At 50.8% G+C, this 22,070-nt stretch overlaps 2 protein-coding genes and 1 long non-coding RNA gene across 5 annotated transcripts; 1 reads left to right on the top strand and 2 right to left on the bottom strand.

Moving 5' to 3' along the window:
• Nucleotides 1–265: 265 nt before the first annotated feature.
• On the bottom strand, nucleotides 266–2,865 carry CUNH6orf47 (chromosome unknown C6orf47 homolog). Its single transcript, XM_029585936.1, has one exon. It carries the CDS (start codon nucleotides 2,828–2,830, stop codon nucleotides 2,192–2,194), a length of 639 nt encoding a protein of 212 aa, XP_029441796.1. The 5' UTR covers nucleotides 2,831–2,865; the 3' UTR covers nucleotides 266–2,191.
• A 2,141-nt stretch (nucleotides 2,866–5,006) lies between these two features.
• LOC115081455 lies at nucleotides 5,007–8,205 on the bottom strand. Of its 3 annotated transcripts, none has more exons than XR_003853809.1 (5): nucleotides 8,087–8,205; nucleotides 6,055–6,134; nucleotides 5,783–5,861; nucleotides 5,526–5,587; nucleotides 5,007–5,401 (listed from the first exon to the last, which is right to left on the bottom strand). It is a non-coding gene; the product is annotated as an uncharacterized LOC115081455 (long non-coding RNA). The 3 variants fall into 3 exon arrangements; XR_003853808.1 differs by having other exon boundaries at nucleotides 6,055–6,115; nucleotides 8,087–8,186; XR_003853811.1 differs by lacking the exon at nucleotides 8,087–8,205 and adding an exon at nucleotides 7,947–7,961.
• A 310-nt stretch (nucleotides 8,206–8,515) lies between these two features.
• LOC115081454 (polypeptide N-acetylgalactosaminyltransferase 6-like) lies at nucleotides 8,516–17,325 on the top strand. Its single transcript, XM_029585924.1, has 11 exons — nucleotides 8,516–8,570; nucleotides 9,541–10,100; nucleotides 11,502–11,674; nucleotides 12,646–12,795; nucleotides 13,080–13,314; nucleotides 13,440–13,557; nucleotides 13,693–13,893; nucleotides 14,062–14,193; nucleotides 15,923–16,024; nucleotides 16,115–16,267; nucleotides 16,692–17,325. The coding sequence occupies exons 2-11, from the start codon at nucleotides 9,595–9,597 to the stop codon at nucleotides 16,818–16,820; spliced, it is 1,899 nt and encodes a 632-aa protein (XP_029441784.1). The 5' UTR covers nucleotides 8,516–8,570; nucleotides 9,541–9,594; the 3' UTR covers nucleotides 16,821–17,325.
• Nucleotides 17,326–22,070: the final 4,745 nt, after the last annotated feature.

Genomic DNA, 22,070 nt, shown 5'->3' with positions numbered 1-22,070 from the left:
CTCCTTCCCAGAAACGGATTTTCTGAATAACCGAAACACGCCGACATCCCGGACTGCACGCATGCAACTGTGGGCTCGTGAATATTCATCACCGACTGAGCGCCAGAAGGCCTCGGGCGGGAAGGCTCTCCAAGATCTAAGCTCTGGGGAGCGCCTCCCACATCCCTGCCCGCTCCTCTGTCGAGGAGGGCCTCCCTGCCCCGGAGAACCGAGAGGAAGAATAAACCAAATCCCTCTGAAGAAGAGGCAAGGTTTCAGGCGAGAATAGCTTCAGGGAGTTGCCAGGTGACATTTACTTGATTTACGGTCGTCAACAGAAAACTGAATCCAAGGCACATCTAGAACAGTTCACAGAAATGACACCAATGAAATCTGCTTGAATCCCCCTCCCCAAACGGAGGCAGAGCGTATTCCCAGCTTCTGGGAGACTTCTGACACTGCCCCACAAAGACAGGTCACTCAGCGGCTCTGCAAACAGTTAAACATTTGACTTTAGATACTATAGTGGTTAGCCTGAGCCGGCCCCTATCCCGGAGGCAGCTTCTAGCCGTGAATGCGACATTGCATCCCATTGCGCTAGAGCCGCCGACCATGTCTACCAGTCGACCCGGGAGTAACAGCCCCATGTTCCTGCATGCAGTGAGGTGAAACCAGGACTGGATCTGCCTGACCAGCATCAATGGAGCCAGTTGGCACCCAGTCCACTGACAAAAAAAAAATAGCTCAGTGAGGTCTCCCCTAGGTCACCAGGGACAGGCTGGGTCAGTCTGAAGGGTTTTTGTTTTCCTGAAAAAAAAGCAGCAGAGACTCCACACAAAGGCCGATGTGTGTCGGGCAGAAGGCGATAAAACAGAACCAGCACTGCTCTCACACCGGCTTTACCCCAAGGGGGCTCAGGAATGCAGGAGGCGGGGCGTTTCAGAAGCTCTGGTGTGGTTAACGGTGACCCCCCCGGGCATCTCCAAGGCAACTGGTGACAGCGCTTCCTCTCCCTAGGGATCTCTGCGCAAAGTCCAGCGTCCCGGTGCCACGTGGCGAGAGAAAAAAAAAGCAGGCTGCAAGGACATAGCTTTGGAGTCCCCCTCCTAAGGTCATTCTCAGTCTGGGGGGGGGGGGGGGGGGGAAGAGGCAACAAGGTTCACATCCACTGGTCCGGCTCAGATTAACAATTACAAGCCAAGCTGCCCCTGTTTTTTTGCTCCCTTCCACGGCACGCCCCTGGATGCCAGAGTCCCAATTTTAACATAGGAAAGGCGGGAACTACAATTCCAGAGATGCAATGGGACGAAAACCAGGACCGGGCAGGGCAGCCAACCCAACACAGTGCACACTTTCAACCAGGTCTGGTTTTCCGGGAGAATTATTATTTTTTTTTTAATTGGAAAGGAAAGACCACGTGAACCGTACAGAAACCCCTCGCACTGACAGTGGCATTTGCTCCCAGTCTCCTGAGGGCCGCCATTTTTTGGGATAGCCCTAATGAATATGCACCAGGTAAAAGTGGCATGCACACTTGCTCCATTGTATGCAAACCTGATACAATATTCATTAGGGGTATCCGAGGTCACCTGCCCTGTGGCATGCTGGGATTTGTGGTCTCGGAGCAGGGCTACAACCTCTGGGCAAAGGAATGACTGATGTATCCCAGAATGCCCGAGGACAGGAGGAGGGGGGAAATCAAGTGGACACTGCCCGGCTGGAATCTGGGTCTGGATTTGCCCAGCCCCCTCCAGGTCACAATGCTGGTCTGCATTTGCCCTCTGCGCCCCCCCCAGGGCCAGAATCCGAGTCTGGTCTTGCTCCCTCCCCCACCGTGGCTTTCTGGAATTTGTAGTTGGTAGGGGGTCCCAGGATGCACCGTGGTTGAAGGGGCTCAACCCCTCCTCCCTTAACCTTTCCCATTCTGGAAGATTTGTTTTGGCAGAGTGACCCCAGAAACTGGGTTATTGCAAACGGGCAGGGGAACTGACCGGATCCTCCTCCCCCCTCCCCGATACAGGACCCAACAAAAGTTACATCAACCCCCCACCCCACCTCTCCCCAGCATGTGCCAAGATCTCTCCCCCCTCCCCAGCAGAAAACAGAAAGTGTAAGCCCGGCCAGGGCCGGACCGGGTCTCCACCAGCGGAGACGGTACCGGGTCATACAGTTCAGAGTGGTTTGCAGTCTCCCGGTTCCGGCGGGCCGGGCGTCACCGCGGCCCCCCCTCCTCCTCCTCCTCCGCAGGCGGAGTCTCCGGGGCCAGCGCGTATTCCTCCTCCTCCTCCTCTTCCTCGGCCGGGGGCCCCCGCCGCCGGCCCCGCACGCTGACGGCCAGCACCAGCGCCTGCAGGAGGCCGTAGAGGCAGGCGAAGGGCAGCAGGTGGGCGTGCAGGAGGTGCAGCAGCAGGTGCAGGCCCCCTGCCGTCACCAGGAAGGCGGCCAGGCCGTGCAGCCAGAGGCGGAGCGGGCCCCGCAGGCCGGCCACGTCCAGGCCCAGGCGGAAGAGGGGCGAGGCCAGGCCCAGCAGGCCCGCCACGCACAGGTCGAAGAGGTGACGGCTCAGGTTCAGGCAGATCTGCAGGTCCTCGGCGGGCTCGGGGGCCCCCTCTTCGGCGGTATCCGCGGGGGCTCTCCTCTCCCGGGCCACCTCGCCCTCCTCCCCCTCGGCGGTATCCGCGGGGGCTCTCCTCTCCCGGGCCACCTCGCCCTCCTCTTTCTGCGGGGCTCTCTCCTCCTCCTCCTCATCCTCCGGCGGCCGCCCCCACCTCTTTCTCCACCACCACCAGTGCCCGGGGAGGCGGCGCAGGCACTGCGGCAGAGTCCAGCTCCAGGCGGCCTTCAGCAGCATGAAGTCTCCCCGCCGGTGGGGTGGGGGGGGGGGGGATTAATCCAAATAAACAGCTCTTCCCCGCAGTTTGTGAAAAAGATAAAGCAGAGAGGAATGGGGGGAGTTAAGGGTGTCGATCCTGTTCCATCTCCGATCTCCTCCCCCCTCCAGTTTCTTGCTCCGGATTAAGATGAGAAACCGATTGGAAAGTCGGTGCCCTCTGCCCCCCTCCTCGAATCGGAGCCCCCAATGCGGCTCCGGCTGCTGCTGCCGCCTCCCCTCTGGAGAGAGGATCCGGAGGTGGCGTCCTCTGCTTTCCCCTCGCAGGATGTGATATGGGGGGGGGGGGCTCTCCCTCCGGAGAGGACGCCGAATCCTTCCTGCGCTTTGCTCCCGGGATGGAGGGGGGACGGAGGTGGAGGCCGTGCACACCTGCTCCGGATCGGAGTCCGCTTCTTCCCCGAGCTCGGACGCCCGGCACAGAGTCTGCTTCTCCCCACCCGAATCCGGATCGGCCGCTTTTGTTTTTGTGGGATTTTTTTTTCCCGCGCTCAAGATCCGGTTCCCAACCTTGTTGTCGTCCCCTCTGCTCCGGGACCGGAATCGGCTTCTTCGCAGCTCCCTAACTCCGTATCGGCCCCCCGAGATGCCCACGGATCGGTAACCGGTTTCTCTCGGGACTCCGGATTGGAGTCGTTTCCCCCCCCCCCCGGGGATTAGGATCGGCGCCGCGGCTCCCTCTTGTGTCCTGGAGGATCGGAGAGGGAAGGACGTCAGCCCCGGAAACAGCTGGGAGAAGCCCAGCCCTGGCTGGGGAGGGAGGCAAAATGCGGAGCCGGGGAGGGAGGGAGGGACGGCCCTGCCACGGCGGATCCGGCGCGATTTATGAACTCGGTCTCCAATTGTAATCGAAGGCTGCGGTCCGAACGAGGGCAGGAAATGACAAAAGAAGGCGGAGGCGACCAAGCAGCCTCCCCCGCTTTCTTTGCGCGGTGAATTTTTCTTAGCCCAGGCCATAATGCCCCTCCCCCTCCCAATCCCGCTTTGGCGACCTGAACGCAGCTCGCCCCCTTGGAAAGGAGTCGGTCCTGCGGTTGGCTAGAAACATAGCAGCCTATTCCGGCCCGGGTGCACGCACCCCTGATGCACGTGCGCCACGGGAGTCACCGGCACCGCTTAAGCTTTCAGCCGTGAGTCACCCACCACGTTCCAGTTCCGCAGCCGCAGGGCACCTGAGATGGGAGGGGTACACACTCAGGAGGGTTATGGGCCGCCTCCTTTTGCTGGCTGCCTGGATCCCGTCTGCGCCTCTGCTCTTGTCGATAGGGCAAGCTGGGACAAGTTTCCAGGCATCCATAGCTTTTCTGGCGGGCAGGTCTTCTCTCTTGTCCACTGCTAACCTTAGCTCAGAGACGTTAATGTACCTCTGTCTCTGGGAAACCGGTAAGGCAGGCAGGGCGAGACTTACCGAGGATGGCTGAAGGAGGGTTATACAACTGGATAGCAAGCTCTGTGATTCCCCCCCCCCCTACAATCATCTTAGCTTGCCCCCTGACCCTGACAGAAAAATGTAGCAATAATTCTTTAGTCAGATAGAAAAGAAAAAAAGTGCACCGCTCATTATAAGTGACAGGGTACAGGTGGCAACTAGTGGGTCAAACAGGGATTATTTCAAAAACCCTATGAACTGTCCCTGGGGCCCATGCAGGAGGGTAAGAAACCAGCAACACCCAGGCCCCACCCAAAAAAAAATTCAAAAGGGCTCCCAGGACAGCAAAGTAGAGTAGCCTACTACTGCTATCCAACCCCCATAGCAGATACACTGCCTGTAATTTTATTTAAAAGGCCAACAGTTGGCTTTAAAGCCACCACACAAGCCTTTAGGCTGCTGCATTGGTGTGGCTGATCATTCATCACTGCAACTGTGTACCAAGAAACTTCATCATCCATGAATGTGATGGCACAGCCACACCAAGTGAAAAAGAAACAAAAGTGATGCAGCAACACTGCTTGTGGAGGTAGGGAAGTAATTAAATGTGGTGGGAGTTAAGGCTTTGTGGTTAGAAATTGCAGGGAAGGCCCACTCCTGTCCAAGCTAAGGTGCCTGCCATCCTGTCAGCAGACACCAGGATTCTCCATTGAGGTAAAGCTTGGGGGTTAGTCTTCAAAAAAAAGAAAAACAGCCACACACCAAAGCTGCTCTACACAGACTTGTTTATTTAACTGTCTTGGCTTTGTGAAAATACAGACCAGCTTACAGAGCACAGAACACAATATATCTCCGTAGGTATGCAGAAGTCAGCACTCATCACCCATCAGCCCATGTTTAGCCTGAAAACAGGCAACATTCCATCTGCTATTAAGGGAAGAAATTCTGTGGCTCTGCCTCTCCTCCAGCACAGCAGCTCATGTTGATGCAGCTTGGCTCCCCCCACCCCCAGCTCTGTTGTCCAGACAAGGCTGGAAAGGAGGCCCAGTGGCAGCAGCTCCTGTGCTGAGGCTTCTTCATGCAGACTCCAAGAAAGGCATGAGTGTGCATACAGATTGGGCCACTACAACTTTGCACGTGTCACCGTTTCACTCCACCTTCACCTGCAATGGGCAACAGAAGAGCAGACTTTACAAACTTGTCGCTGTGAGGGACTAGTCAAGATCTCCATTGCCACTGGGAGCAGTGAGCCAAGGGAACTCTCGCTCCTGTGAACCCAACACTCACCATGGGCAGGGTGTCCCTGCCTTACGTCTTCCAACATTTGGCAGCTGCTCTGAGGCCCCCCCCTGCAAATACAGATACAGGGGGTTACACACTAAACACAGAAAGGACAGGCTCCCAGGCCCCGTGCAGGGAAGGGGGTCAGTGCGCTGCGAGGTCACATCACCACAGGCTCAGAGACTCTAGTCAGTGGCTCATCATTCCCCAAATCACCCATCATCTCTTCAAAGTAACTCCAGGTTAAGTCAATGAAAGCTCACCTCAGCTAGGGGCCCTCCCCAGTCTTCATCCACAGGATCTTCTCACAGTTACAATCACACACCAAGGACTGGAATCTACCTGCAAATACACCACAGCACACTTAAGTAGAGCATGGGAGCCCCGGGCCATATTAGCCCGTGCTCGCAGGGAACGAGTCAGTGCGCTGCGAGGTGGCTTCATTACAGCTCAGAGACTCTAGTCTGACAGGCTCATCACTCCTGTTCCCAGCCAAGGCTACTGATCTCAACTTAATGACATAACCCCCACCAACCTGAGGAAGAGGTGGTCCCCGTGTCTGTATCAGCATCATCTGTCCTTCCTCGCTGCTGCTCCTGCAAACACAGGAGACCACTGCAGTAATAAGCAGGAAAGGTTATCAGGAGGGATTATCTGGCCCAAAGATCTTTGTTTGTGAAAGAGTAGAGGACAAGATCTTGCCATTATGAAATGGTAAGAGAAGCAGGACCAGAAGCCAAGATCACCAATATTGCTAACAGTGATCGACTTAGAATTTTGCTGCCACCACCCCCCCCCCCCCACCTCCCCAAACAAGGGACAGAGCAGAAAGTGCAAGGCACAGTCAGGTCAATGCGATACCGGCATGCATAAAACAGGTGCTCATGATTGAGTGCCCGCTAACAGTGGCAATCCATCTCTCCTAGTCACCCTATTTAATATTTTAAGTTAACTGCTGCAGTAAAAAGGTGGTGCTAGGGAAAGTTTTACATTCCTAGTGTCTCCGTGACATCAGGTGCCCAGGAAAGGTGGCTGTCAGTGCAGGTTAGGAAACAGATGCTCAAAACCAGCATCTTTCTCCCACTACCAGCACCTAGAAATTCGTTTCACACTTTTTTTTAACTGATTGCTCTTTGTGGACCCTCCTACTTCGTACCACCATACTAGGAGGGACCGCAGGAAGCAAGAATGTGGGGTTTTTACAGTGAGCCCTTGAGCGCAGTAGACCTTTACGCCAGCCCTGAGCTGGCATAAAATTTGAGGTGTTGCAAGGGTGCATTGCCCATATGGGAATTTTTTTGCATTGTGAGGGGGAGATTAGCTAATAGCCTCATCTACACGTACTTTACATGGGATGAGCACCATTAGCTTTGTGCGTTTGGGACCTCCTAATCCCTGTTTTGCATGGGGAGATATGGACATGTGTCCAATTGTGTGTTGAGCCCTGCTCTGCAACCAGTACAGGAGTTATCTTTGCTCTGCTTTAAAAACTCCAGGCTCACCTCTCCTCATTCTTGAATTGGTAAGAAGAGAGACTAGATTAGGGAGCAGGGTTTTGGTTTGCTCCCTGCTATATGCTCAGGCCTCAACCCTCTCCTCCTGTACAGGAAAATGGGGGGGAGGAGATGGGCCGTGGAAGTGCTATAACAAGGAACAGAACTGTTTTCTTTATCCCTTCAAGATTCATCCTTCCCCTCTTCTCTGCGGCAGGAGCAGGAAGCAGAAGGCTTCTCTGCCCAGTGAGAGTCAGCACAGCCGAGTCAGCAAGCCTTCAGCTGGCCTCTTATCCCCCTGAATTGTGCCACCATAGACACACGCCTAGTGTGCCTATTATGAAATCTAGGCCTGGTTGCCAATAAATAAGAGTGCACGGCTGCAAAGTCCCTATGGTGAACATCTCCTAGCCCAAATCCCGCAATTAAAAACATGGATCAGAGGGCTCACAGTCCCAGAGCTCATGGCCCAAAATCGCGTACAAAGCACTAAGGGGACGGTGGGATTTTAACACAAATCTCAAGTAGCCAGGAAGCAGCCCGCACCACCTGCTCACAAGGTTCCTCCCCGAAAAGCTTTCAGCGAGAGTCTAAAGAAGCCAGAGGACCCCCCCCCCCCGGAGATCGGTGACAAACAGCAGAAGTACTAGATTTAGAATTCAGACCCCCTCCCCCCCCTAAAATAAAAGCCACTATAAGGACATGCGGGGTCGGAGAAGAGGAATGGCGGCTGGATCGGCCCCCCCTCTCGCTATCAGCGTACGGAGCAAGCATTGGACGCAGGATGGCGCCGGCGGATTGAATCGGGGGGGGGGGGGGAAGAGGAGGCTCAGGAGAGAAGCCTAACAGCCACCATCTTGGATTCCTTCTCCCCCCCCCTAATCCTTTTACAGGCCTAAGAGCAGCTCCTCTACGCCGCACCAGTCCGTAGCACCTGCCACATCAAGCAACCCATGTCAGGCCGCAGAAGGAGCACCCCGACTTCGGTATCGTGTGCGGACGGGAGGAGGATGGAGACGGATACGAGTCACCGCCTCCCGCACTCGCTCGCTCGCTCCCTTCCTTCCATCTTACCCGTCTTAGCTTCACTGCGACCTTCCGACACCCAGCGCCAGCCGAAAAGGAAGTCACTTCCGCCTCCCGCGGATTTAAAGCCCGCGCCGCCGCCCCGGCAGCCAATCGAATGGCGAGGAGGATGCGGAGGCGGGGAGCCTATTTTAAGGCATGAAGGGAAGGGGGCGGGGACTTCCTAGGACCCGTTCGGTTTCCCCCTTTTGCCAATCACGGCCGCCCAAGGTGCCTGAAAATGTATATAAAGAAATATATAAAGAAATATATATATGTATATATACATATAAGAACATAAGAAAAAGCCACAGCTATTCAAAATTAAATAAAAAAGTACTTGTGAATTGTTCTATAATTGCGTTCCTTGACATTAATCACCTTCTTCAGCCCCACCCTGGGGCAGCACTATTTAAAGAGCCCCTCCAACATGTGAGTTTTATGGCTTTTGCTTTGTTCTGCTATCGTGTATGGAGGCATTTCTCCAGGAGGGGTGGGTGGTAGTGGTAGTGGTGTCTGTTATTTGTTGAGCCGGCATAGTGGTTCTTTTTAGCGCTTGGTCTGTAATTTAGTTGCTTTACCTAAGAATAGCTGGGCAGAAAGGCTATAGTGGGGGTAATCGTTTTTGGTCTGTTAGCTTATAATTAAGCTGAAAAATTGGTTGGTATCTTTGTAGGGGTGCATACTACTGCACACTTCTAGGTGGGGGAGACTTAAACTGGTACTTTTTTCAATTAATTTGGAGCTGTAGCTATTTATGGCTTGGGGTGGGGGGAACAAACCTCTGCTGCTAGACCATACCCCCCCCCCCCCCCTGCTTCTGCAATGGGCTAAAAGGTAGCCAGGCCATCACCCTGTGGCCTACTCCATTCTATTGCCTAGCTTTCCAGATGGGTTCATCTGGTCTCTCATAGGGTGGGGCCCTATGAGACATCGGTCTATACTTATAGATAGTCCTATATGGGGGGGGGGGGGTGTTTCTAAAGACTTGCTGGTCTTGGTAAGCCCCCCACCCCCACCCTGTGAACTGCACAACGATTTTTCTAACTGCATTCCTCTCCTGTGGGGTGTATAGCATGTCCATTGAGAGGATAAGGTCTCATATCTTCCACAAACTTCTCTAGGGTCTGGGAACTTTCTGTTGGGAGATGGAGGATGAATAGAGACTTATCTTGGGGTGTGTTGTTGCCTGCTGAAGTAGCTGCTCTTGAATAAGATGAGTATGACTGAAGGGCTCAATGCACCTTTCTATCAAAGACCAGATATGAATGTATTTAGACTCTAAATTGTTGTCCTTGAGGGCTGGGACTTCTTGCTACCAAAAGTGGTTGTTTTGTGCTAGTTAAGTAATTGAAGATCTTAATGTATCCTCAGTTGGGCTTTCAGTAGATGAAAGCATTCCTGTCTCTGAAAGGAATTCTTATACACCTTCTGATGTTTGTTTCTTTCTCCTTCCCTTTCAGCCCCCTGTGATTTTTCACCATCACCTCCCCCCTTCCTTTCCCAGGGCTTGGGCTATGTGGCTCCCACGTAGAAAGCTATGGAGGATGGTCTTGCTGTTTCTCTGCCTCTGCCTCTCTGTCTCCCTCCTGCTGCTATTCCTCATGCACTGGTTCCTCTCTGACCCCGCCTGGGTGTATCAGGAGCTGCAGCACCAGCCGGAGGATGCAGCAGCCTTTGATCCTGGGGACCCAGTGGCGAGCATCATGTCGAACATCCGCAGTGGCAACATCACTCCCCGGCTGCAGATCCGTCCGGCTGCCAAGAAGCCGTCGCAAGAGATGGGGCCTGCAGCCTGCCTCCCGGGCTACTACTCTGCCATGGACCTCCTGCCCCACTTCCAGCGGCCTTACCAGGACCCCCGGCTCCCTGGTGCAGGGGGCAGGGCTTACTGGTTGTCTGATCTGACCATGCAAGAGGAGATGGAGCTGAGGATGGGCTACGTGAGGCACAACTTGAATACTTTCGTCAGTGACCGCATCTCTCTGCATCGGGATCTTGGACCAGACACCAGGCCCCCTGAGTAAGATGGGAACATCAAAAGCTTGTTGCTGTGGGATATGTATCTTATTTCATGCTCCACTTGCGTACCAGTGAGCTTCATGCCAGCAGGGGCAAGCCTGAGCCAGTCCTGCCATTGCCCCCCTGTTGTGTCTATGACATTGTAATTCCATTTTGTAATCAGCAGGGACTACAGATCCCAGCATAACATGGGGAGAAAACCAGGACTCTGCTCAGCCTGCTCCCAAGTGATCTGGTGTTTGCTCGTACCTCTAGCAGCAGATATTGGAAAAACAAACTAGACTTTTCTCCTGGCCTACCATGTCCAGTAGTACTAGGTCCCATTCTTCAAGAAGTGCCAGAGGAGAGGATGACATGAGAGGCCCGGATAATGCAACCCATGAGAGGCTGAGGGAGTTGGGTTTATTTGGTGTAGGAGAAACTAAAACGGAAGGGGACTTCACTGTAGCCTTCAGTTGATACCTGATAAGCGGGTTATAGTAAAAATGGGGATTGGTGGTTCTCATCTCCACTGGGGCTAGGGCTGGAAGCCATTGGCTTAAATGATGGTGAAGAGATTTAGAGTAGACCAGGACTTAAAACTGTGTCAAGCTTATTTGCTTGTGCTGCTCCCTGCCACAGGCAGACAAAATCATAGTGGGGGTTGGGGGTGGCAGAGGAACTTGGCGTGGGGTCCTGCAAGATGCTTCCTGCTTCTGCAGGGGCTGGCACCACGCGTAATCTGTGCCGGTCTCATGCAGCCAAAGCTCAGCATGGTCAGCCTGCGAGGATTCAGAATACTCCCTTGCAAGGTGCTTTGCCCAAATATTTTACTGGCGCTGTATACCAGATAGCTCTGGCTGAATTTAAGTCCTGGTTCAGACATTAGGAAGACCTTTCTAATGGGGGGGGGGGGGGGAGTGTCTCAAAATGGGTTTCGCTCTGCACACACCTTGAGGGACACTAACTTCATTCGTAAGCCAGGGTGTGGGTGGTATGATTTCAATCTCTCAACCTTACTGCTGCTAATGCCTTTCTTGGTGCTGGCATTGTGCCAAAGAGCTGCCTCCTGGAGTTTATAGGGTGTGATGGGAGTCTGGCACTGGAATGGGGAGGTAGCGGGCTCTCTGTCGCCAGAGGATTTTAAGAGCAGGCTGGATTAGATGGCTTAAGGGGCCCATAGTTACAAGTGAGCAGTAGACTAAATGAATGTTCTGCTGAGGTCCAACCCAGCCCTGTCTGTCCACAGTTCTAGACAGTAACCTGTTATTCCTTCCAACCCTAGCTTTTTTTTTTTTGGTTTGATTTTTTTTTTCTTATGAAGCCCTTCAGCTGCTGTTAATGATTCCCTTTGCTGTTTAACTTCTGTGGTACTCTAACCACCCATCACTGTTCTCCTCTGTCTTCCCCCCACCCCCAAAAGGTGCGTGGAGAAAAGGTTCAGGCGCTGTCCAGCCCTACCTTCGGTCAGCGTGATCATCGTCTTCCACAACGAAGCGTGGTCGACGCTGCTGCGCACGGTCCACAGCGTGCTCTACACCGCCCCCCGCCTGCTGCTGCGCGAGATCCTCCTGGTGGACGATGCTAGTCAGCACGGTGAGTCCTGACCTCCCTCCACCCCCTTCCGCATGCATGGCATCTGGCAGGGGCACCTTGACACTCGCTCCTGCAGCAGTGGTCAGTGTGTCTTTTTTTTTTCTTCTTCCTGTCTTTAGATTGGTGGCTCAGGCGTTAGTCTGTCCAGTACTAGATCATTGTAGTGTGGTATTGGTGGGTCTTCCTAAAAGAAAAAAAGCTTACAACGTTTACAGGTGGTGCAAAACAGGGCAGTGCGTTTGATTTTTGGCCTCTAGCAGCGATGCCTCTTCATCGGTTACCTATTGAAAAGCGGGCTAATCTTAAGCTAAGGACCTGATGTTATAAGGCGTTAAATAGAGGGGGGTGCGGATTATCTATGAGAAGATTTAACAGTTTTATGTCCGTAACCTACACTCGGAATCAGTGGCTTTGGTGTTGGGTTCCATCTAGACAAGACGTCTGTAAAGTATCAAACAGGAAAAGGATGGCCTCAGTAGTCTGTGGTCCTGGGTTGTGGAACTCTGCACCACTGGAGGTGAGGGAGGAACAGAATATCTTAATTTTTGGGAAATGGTAAAGGCCTAGCTTTCTCTATCATAGCCTGGGCAAATTCTAAACTGAGAATGGTGCAGACTGTACTGGAAAGTGTATAGATCAGTACTATTAATGTGTCTTATTGTTTCCATATGTTTATGTTGTATTTTTATTTTTTTTTAATTATAAACGGCTGTGGCCAGATCTGGTATCTGATGTGCGCTGTATATAAGAAATGAGAAATCACCTGCAGGCGGTCCATCTTGTCTGCCTGACAGCTGGGAGATCTCCTGTAGTAAGACTGTGGAGTGAGGGGTGGCGGTGCATTTTCAAACAATACTGGGACTGGCCTAGCCTGCTCCTCTGGGTGCTGAATTCTAGATCTGATGAAGGCCTTGATTTCGGGGGGTGGTGGTGGTGGGAGGGCACCTCCTGTTCCTTCTTCTCCCCAACAGAGGCACTGAAAGAGCCCCTGGATGAGTACGTGAAGCAGCTGCAGGTGGTGAGGGTCCTACGGCAGCCGAAGAGGAAGGGGCTGGTGGCTGCCAGGCTGCTGGGGGCCTCTCGGGCCAAGGCAGAAGCACTGGTCTTCCTGGATGCGCACTGTGAGTAGAGGAGCCCACCAGAGGCGGGAGCCAATGCTTTGGGAAGAGGGCACATCGGAGGGGCAGACGGAAGAGACGATCAGCACAAGGGGGGGGCACGGCGGAGACCTTGCACGCGCTGGTGAGTAGAGATGGTGGAAGCATAGCCTTGCACTCGCACACGTAGCCGGCTCACGAGTGAAAAGTCCTGGCGCTATGGGCTTGTGTGATTTTTATTTTTTATTTCCCCCCCCCTCCCCCCCGGTGTGGCATTCGCGGGTGCCTCCATCTCCTCTCGTCTGCAGGCGAGTGCTGGCCCGGCTGGCTGGAGCCGCTGCTGGAGCGGGTCGCCCTGGACGAGACCCGCGTGGTGAGCCCGGACATCGTCGCCATCGACCTGCACAGCTTCCGGTTCGAGGGGCCCATCCCCCAGCGTCAGAGTCATAGCCGCGGGGCCTTTGACTGGGCTCTGGTGTTCACCTGGGAGCTGGTGCCCCCAGCCCTGGAGGCCGTCCGGAAGAACGAGACCCAGCCCTTCTTGTGAGTGACACATCCAACATCCCTTCTCCCTCCCCACTAGTCCGGTCATTCTGCTCTGCTTTTTTTTTTTTTTTTTTTTTGGGGGGGGGGGGTGAAGGGATTATAACTTTCTGTCATTCCTGCAGGACGCCAGCCATGGCCGGGGGACTCTTTGCTATCTCCAAGTCCTTCTTTGAGCGCATTGGCACGTACGACCATCAGATGGAGATCTGGGGAGCGGAGAACCTGGAGATGTCATTTAGGGTAAGGGGTGGAAGGTGTGGGAAGCGGGGGGCTGGGTGCCCTGCCCAAGATATAAGGCATGGAAAGGCCAAGCGACACCCCCTCCCCCCCCCTCCCCTCGTTCTTTTTCTGATGTTGACTTGTGTCCTGTCTGAGGTGTGGATGTGCGGGGGGCAGCTGGAGATCGTGCCCTGCTCGGTGGTGGGCCATGTCTTCCGCCTGGAGAGCCCCCACTCCTTCCCGGGGGGGATGGATGTGGTGTCCCGGAACCAGGTGCGGCTGGCCGAGGTCTGGATGGACGAGTACAAGGTGCTGTTCTACCGCAGGAACATGGAGGCCGCCCGCATACTGAAGGAGGTAACTGCTCTCAAACTACCCCCTTCCCTCGGTGCGAGTCTCTCTCTCTCTGTGTGTCTGTGTGTCTCTGTCTCCAGCAGGCCTGTGCCACCAGAACCAGAGGTCTGGCTGTGGCCGCCTTCTGAAGCCACTGTCCTGTGATGTCTTGTACCTTTCTACCCCCCTCAGAAGTCCTACGGGGATCTGAGCCAGAGACTGCAGCTGCGGGAGCAGCTGGGCTGTAAATCCTTCGACTGGTACCTCCACACCCTCCGCCCGGACTTCTTTATCCCAGAGTTCAACCCACGTTTCTATGGACTGGTGAGTATTCCGGGTGGGGCCCAGGGTCCATCAACCACAGTGGTGGGGGGGGGAGGAGCCCTTGGAAGAATGAAACGAGTGTTGGTGGGGATGCGGCTACCACAGGGGGGTCCCCCTGTGGGTGCGGCCAGCCAGAAGGGAGGAAGAGGAGGCGTCTTATGGGGCTGGAACAGGTTGCTGATAGCTGGTGGGTTTTCTTTTCCTGCATGTTGGCGGGCCAGTCTTGTAATGGTGCTCCTGTGTTGCAATATTAGCATCCTTTTTTCTTAAGAGCCGGGAGGCTGTGCCACCACGAGGATAGAGAGGCTGGAGGACTTCCAGGGAGGCCACCAAAATAGGACAGGGTTTGCCTGCATACCCCAGATGAGGAGGGAGAGGGAGCTATAAGACCTCTTGGATATTTCACTGGAGCCGAATGGAAGAGAAGGGCGTGGTGCAATGTTAAAATATTATATTAGGGGAGGGTGGGAGAGAGAAGGCTATTGCATGCTGCTTTCATATAGACTCTGTGTGTTCACCAGGTTACTCACCTTGAGTGATTTAAAGGTGAAATATCCTCTTGGATACAAAGAGCCAGACCTGCAGGCAACAATAGTTTTAGTATTGTTGGCTATTATAAAGCTTTTTGTGGTAAGGATTGGTGAGTTCTGGCTATGAGCTGAGCGACTTCCTGAGTAGGGAGGGATTATTTCACAGGTGGTCATAACCTTTTCACTGGCAGCTAGGATGTATCTTCTGGGTGGGTTTTATTGGCTTTTTCCCCCCTACCATCTACCACATTTATTGCACTTGTTCTGAGGCTCTCTTCTGTCCCTTCTCCTGCCCCCCATGAATTATGGGATGGAAAGGGTAACACTTCCCTCATCCCTGCCTCCACCACTTGGATTCCATTCTCATGGACCAGGGTGCGCTTCCTTCTGCAGCTGGTGTATTTTCCAATATTGGGAAGATCATCACAGCGATTAATCTTTGGTTGGGGGGGGGGGGGGTGAGCTGCATATAGCGGCTCCTGCCAGATCCCAGTTTGTGTGGCTCCCCCCCCCATGTCAGTCATCAGGATTCACTGGGCACCACTATGCTGCAGCTGGATCTGAGCTGGGGAGTCCCAGAAGCAGCCCCATGCATTTGGGCAGATCCCCCCCTCTATAGCTATCAGCCTTATGGCTAAGATCAAGCATGGAATCCAATGCAGGGTTTGGAATAACGAGCTGAGAGCGATCCATTTATTTTTTATTTTTTTGGCTTTTTGCCCTAATTTGAATGCTGCTGAACTTGAGGGGAGGGGTGGTAAAACATACACCAGTGGGGGGGGGGGGGTCAGGTGGCAGGATAATGTAACAGCCATGCCCCAAAAAAAGGCATCTGAAGGAATCCTTCTGTATACAGGGAGGTCGGCCATTGGAGGAGCTTTGTACTACAATGTCACTCTGCAGCAACAGAGCATAGACTGCAGCAAGGTCTGAGCTGGGAGTCCCAGGCAGCACCCGAAAAGATCACTTGCGGTTGGGGACCTTAAACTGGTTATAATGCCCGTGCATTGTCTTGAGATTGATTCTGAGGACCCAAATATTAATGAGGTCATCAAAAGTTCAATGATCAGGCTTGGAGGGAGGTGGGGGCAAAAATCCCTTCCCCCCCCCCCCCCCCCCCCCCCCCCCCCCCATTACCCAATTCTGACTCTTGGGGTGACCACCACTTTTTTTTTTTTTCTTTTTTTTTTTTTTAAAAGCTCCTGAACAAAGGAATGGGGCTGTGCCTGGACATCAGTGAAATGGAAGAAGGAGAGAACCAACTGGGGCTGAGCAAGTGCCATGGAGTCCCAGATAAGCAGGTCAGAGAAGTGATGGGTGTGTGTGTGTGTCTCGGGTCTATAGCTCTTGTACATAGACGATTGGATGAACCCTAATCTTTCTTTCCCTAGTATTTTGAGTACAGCTCCCAGCAGGAGATCCGGCACAACATCGGGAGCGAGCTGTGCCTTGCCGTGGAATTGGACAGCCTTGTTCTGCAGCCTTGCGTGGCTTGGGAAAGTGGAATGACAGTGCCCCCATCCCAAGCCTTTTCCTACGGGAAGGTATGCAATAGTTTTGGGTTGGTGGTTGGTGGTTTTTTTGTTTTTTCTTTCCCCAGGTGCTGTGCAACATGACCTAACTTCATTTATATACCAGGGCGGCTCACAGCGTACATACAGCACACTAAAACCCATATAAAAGGCGTAAGCTTCACAACAATAAAACCATGTGATAAAATCACATTAAATCAAAAAGCAATTCAGCAAAAGTACAACCACCAAAATAGAGGGGAATAGATACATCTTCCTTTTGAACTTAAGAAAAAGGTATCTTTAAAAAACAATGGTGAAATTGACTAGCCAAGGCCATGTGGGCACTAGCTGAGAAGAGAATTATACATTACTGTGCAGCACACCCTTCCCTTTCTTGCTGTATTATCAGTTTCTCTCCGGACTTATTATTTTTTTTTCTGTCCCTCTTCTGCAGGACAAGCTGCTTCGGAATCTCGAGCAAGACCTGTGTTTGGAGGCCCTGGCTCTCTCCTTCGGCCTAGTTTCCTGTACCCCAGAGGAGGATGCACAGATCTGGGTCTTCATCACTGAACTACAAAAGTAAAGGGAAGAAAAGGAGTCTTACGTCACACAATACAACATAATTCACCCAGTGCTGCTCTTAGCTGTGTGGTTAGCAGGGGATCCTTCTGGAGAATCTGAAAATTTATCTTAATTTTTTTTTTTATAACTGCTCTAGAGTAGTCTGTTAAAGTATTGGCTGGCAACTACAAAAAAAAAATTGAGGGACGACTTATTTAGAAAGAGGGGAGGACTGTAAACAAAAGCCGCTTTTATTCCTTCATGTCCTGTAATGCAGGTCTTGTTCTTCAATGCTGTGGTGTTAAGTTTAAGGTAGGGTTTCCCGAATCCAGCAGCCATTCCAGTCACTATAATATAGCTTTCTCTGCAGCTCCATAATCACTCTGCATAGGGTGAGGATGTGGCATTATGTATGCTTATGTAGTGTGGATCTCCTGTGACTGTGCTGTGGGGTAGGTAAGAGAAACCCTACATTAATTCCTTGTTATCTTGGTCATGAGTAATGCAAAATAAAACATTTAGACAAATCCCTTGTTTCCTACTTGTTTTACTGTGATCTGACTTCCCAAGTATGTTCTGCTGGAATATTCCTACCCTTCCCAAAAGTGTACTCATACCATATTTTGGAAAAAAAACCCCATGGTAAACCTCCTAGCCTCACTTTTGACTGAAGCAAAAGAACCCCAGCCTTCTCTTGTAGAAGAGGTAAGGGCTAGAAGGACAAGAGAAATTGACCTATGATACTTCATTCTTGGTTGGGCTTGCTTAGTCTTCTTTCAAAACTTTTTTTTAAATGAATTTCCATACAAATTATAAATTAAACAAGGCCTTCTAAAAGAAAAATACAACTAGAACCAATTTTTTTTTTTTTTTCTGAGGGGAGTTGAGCAGTTCTGGTTCCCTACATTAGTAGTATGGTCTGACTTAAGAAGTAGGCACCTTCTAATATAGTTACTCACAGTATTTGAATTAGAATTTTTTTTTTTTTTTTGGCAATCCTAGTCATGCAGGCACTGAGTCCAAAGACCAGGGTGTCTACCAACTCTTTCCCCCCCCCCCCCCCCCCCCCCCCCCCCAAATCTACTCCTAATGGCTATGAATGCTGCCATGGGAAGATTCTCCATTGCAGTACTCTACATGAGTGCTTCTCAACCCAGTCCTGGGAACAGACTGAAGGACCAATGCAAGAAGCTAAATGTTGGGGGAAAAAAAAAAAAGTATAGGCTTGTTTCCAGCACACACTTTTTTTTTTTTTTTTTTTTTTTTTTTTTTTAGCAGTTATGTTAAATTTTTTTAATGCCTGATGCAGTAAGCTACTGTTGGAAGTTAAAAAAAAAAAAAAACCACACTGCAGCAGCCAGATGCACATTTTAACTCCAAGTTGAAGGTGGCATCCCAGCAGGGAGAGGAAAAAAGCAGAGCCCTGATGAGAGAAAAAGGAAAGAACTGATGCTTAATTCCCTTACTTCAACAAAGTAGAGGATATTTAATCTTCTGCCAGTGGTGAAAGATCATCAGCGAGAGTGTTGTCAGGTTTGGGTAGAAAGACTGGAGCTGAGTGGCAGGTTAAAGATGAATTTATTAAAGTATAAGCTTTCAAGGACAGAGTCCACTTTTGTCAGGTGCATGAAGTGATGTACAGGAGACGAGTAAAATTATATACAGAACAGAGATGGCATCAGATTAGGAAGGACAGGATCTGGAGTGAGTGTTAATAGCATTTGGTATAGCCTGCTGATAATGGAGGTAAGCAAACACACAGGATGCTCTAACAGTTAAGCTCATAGATCTTTGTAGTGAGGCAAGAAGCTGTTGTCTCTGTTCAGATCTTGGCTGATGGTGTCTCATGAGTTTTTGTCCACACACAACTATTTCAGCTTGGAAGAAGACTTGTTATGTGCAAGCTAATGGCACTGCCATGGATATCTGCAGGGCTCCCCAATCTGCCAGCATTTTCATGGCAGACTTAGAACAATGGTTCCTCAAATCCTACACACAAAAAGCTGCTCTTCTACCTAAGATTTTCATCTGGACATTAGACTAGAAGCCCTTAGAGAATTTCCTAAACTGCACCCCACCCATCAGTGTAGGCCTACAACAATCCACTGCTGTCCAAATCCATGAAAGACAAGAACCATATTGTACTGACAACCCACTCCCTGCCATAGATACCTACATTCCTCTAGCTTCCACCCACCCCTTCCCACCAGGTCTAATGTCTACAGCCAAGCACTATGGTGCAATCTCATCTATTCTAACCCCTCAGTGAGGGCCTCCCATCTAGTGAAATTACAATGGACATTCTTGGAATTGCAGTACCTACCCAAGAGGTAAGGAAACAAATCAACAGAGCCAGATAACTACCCAGGCCCATGCTGCTACAGGATCAACCCATAAAAGAAAATAACAAAACTGTTATCTGTAGCTCCCAGTTAAAACCACTGGAACATAGAAACATAGAAATGACGGCAGAAGAAGACCAAACGGCCCATCCAGTCTGCCCAGCAAGCTTCACACATTTTTTTCTCTCATACTTATCATTTTCTCTTAACTCTTGGTTCTATTTCCCTTCCACCCCCACCATTAATGTAGAGAGCAGTGATGGAGCTGCATCAAAGTGAAATACCTAGCTTGATTAGTTAGGGGTAGTAGGGGTAGTAACTGCTGCAATAAGCAAGCTACACCCATGTTTATTCCCTTTACCCAGACTATGTCATACAGCCCCTATTGGTTGTTTTTCTTCTCTCCTGCCGTTGAAGCGGAGAGCCATGCTGGTTATGCATTGAAAGTGAAGTATCAGGCCCTTTTGGTTTAGGGTAGTAACCGCCGTAACAAGCCAGCTACTCCCTGCTTTGTGAGTGCGAATCCTTTTTTTTTTTTTTTCTTCTCCCCTGCAGTTGAAGCTATTCTGGATATGCGTGAAGCCTCAGCTTTTCTTATTCCCCTGCTGTTGAAGCAGAGAGCTATGCTGGAAATGCTTGATGTATCAGCCTCTCCCATGCCATGAAGCAGAGGGCCATGCTGGATATGCATCGAAAGCGAAGTATCAGGCACATTTGGTTTGGGGTAGTAACCGCCGTAATAAGCCAGCTACTCCCCGCTTTGTGAGTGCGAACCCTCTTTTCTTCTCCCCTGCCGTTGAAGCAGAGAACTATGCTGTATATGCTTGGAAAGTGAAGTATTAGGCTTATTTGGTTTGGGGTAGTAACCGCCGTAACAAGCCAGCTACTCCCCTCTTTGTGATAGCAAATCCTTTTTTCCACATTTCCTCTTGCCGTTGAAGCTTAGAGCGATGTTGGAGTCACAGTAAGCATCTGTATGTTTATTTAATAAGGGTATTGTCTCCGGGCAGTAGCCATCTTTCTGGTGAGCCACCCACTCTACATTGGCGGTCTCTTGACTTTATGGATCCACAGTGTTTATCCCACGCCCCTTTGAAGTCCCTCACAGTTCTGGTCTTCACCACTTCCTCCGGAAGGGCATTCCAGGCATCCACCACCCCCTCCGTGAAGAAATACTTCCTGACATTGGTTCTGAATCTTCCTCCCTGGAGCTTCAAATCGTGACCCCTGGTTCTGCTGATTTTCTTCCTACGGAAAAGGTTTAAGCATCTGCAGCTGAAGGGGAGGAGTCAAGATGGCAGCTTGCTAGGTTCCGTGTGCTGGTGTTTCCTACCTTATTTGTTTCTTGGTTTCTGACCATGCCTGCCACGTGTAAGGGGAAACCCAGGCAATTCCCCTCTGGGCGTGTGACTCTCCCCAGCCAGCACACTCTGGATTCGGTTCTTGGCTGGTCAGTGGATTTAGGAAGAGCGCAGTCCTTAGCGGCTTCCACGGAGGGAGCGGTGAATCAGCTGAATGTTTCTCTCAGCTTTCCTGAACACTTTCCTCCACTTCAGCTAGGCTCCTCCAACAACATGGTGCTGATGCCATCGCAGGATGATAATGTGACTCTAGCCATGGCAGAAGGGGCCGTTTGTGGAGCAAACCTGGTGGTCCCTGTTAACATCTGTATTGGAGGAGCGGGAGAGAATTTGCAATTGGATACCTCACCATGAGGTGCTGTAGCTTAAGATGGATCTTCTTCTTCGAGTCTCTCCCTCCAACCCCTGATAAGACCTGCTGAAGTTACTTTAGATTTGTTGTGGTCTGTTTTTAGTAGAGTGGATTCAGCAATCTCCAAATGTCCCTCGGATATTGGACTGTTGGTAAAATCAGTTTTGGAGCTCAGAAGGGCTAATTTCCAAAGACTGCAAGAGATTGAGCTAAAAGCGATGACCATAGAAATGCAACTAGAAAATATTCCAAGTGTCGATGCTGCTTTAATTCGGGATAAGAATGCTATTCATAAGAAAATTGAACAGCTTGAAAGTTTCTTGTGGTGTTTTAACTTGTGTTTTCTCAGTTTCCTAAATTGCCAGGGCTTTCAGTTAAAGAAACTTTGAAGAAATACTTTATTGACGTTCTTGGCTTGCCTGATGGAGCTTGCCCTACCTACAGCTAAACTCTCTACTTTCTGCCTGCTCATAGAAGAGAGCTGGGAATGGCCAAGCTTCAGGTTCAGACTTACCACTTTGATTTGTCCGCTATTTTAGAGAATTCTGTTGAAGAAAGAGAGAGACTGTTTGTTTTTTTTTTGTTTCTTTTGTTTTTGAGCAAGACTTAAATATGATTTTGAACTACTACTTTTGTAAAGCTCCTGCTTTTTTTTTTTATGGGAAATGTATCTGGATTTATCCAGACGTAGCTAAATCTACTCCAGAAAAAAGGAAATTATTTCTTGCTATGTGTCAAGAAGTCTTGTTAGTGGCAGCAACCTTCTTGCTTAGATATCCGTGTAAATGTATTATTACTTATGTTGGTTCTAGATGTAATTTTCTTCTACCTGAGCAATTACAATTCTTTTTAGATCAAAAGAAGTCTCTAGCTTCAGTGCCTTCAGTTCAATAAATATTATGAACCTCTGCCTTGTAGCAAATTAAGCCTCTTTTCATATATTTTTCTTTTCTGTTGCTCCTAAAACTGCCTATATCTCCTTCCTCTGTTATTGTGGACTATGCCAATGTGCTTTTTCCACTTTTCACAATTCTTTCTGTTGTGGAAATATTTATTGCCTTTTCTTTGTCGTTTATGGCTTTATAATGAAAAATTCATTAAAAAAAAAAAAGGGGGGGGGGGGGAAGAGAGAGGATCTGCAACCCAACCTGCAAAATACCACCCTCTCACATGCCATAGGTGGCAAGCCCTGCCTCACCAGCAACCACAAATCGAGA

This window comes from Rhinatrema bivittatum, unplaced genomic scaffold, assembly GCF_901001135.1.
Source record: "Rhinatrema bivittatum unplaced genomic scaffold, aRhiBiv1.1, whole genome shotgun sequence".
Lineage (NCBI taxonomy): Eukaryota > Metazoa > Chordata > Amphibia > Gymnophiona > Rhinatrematidae > Rhinatrema > Rhinatrema bivittatum.
The sequence above is the reverse complement of the archived record's forward strand: the minus strand, read 5'-3'. Positions and strand labels throughout refer to the sequence as shown.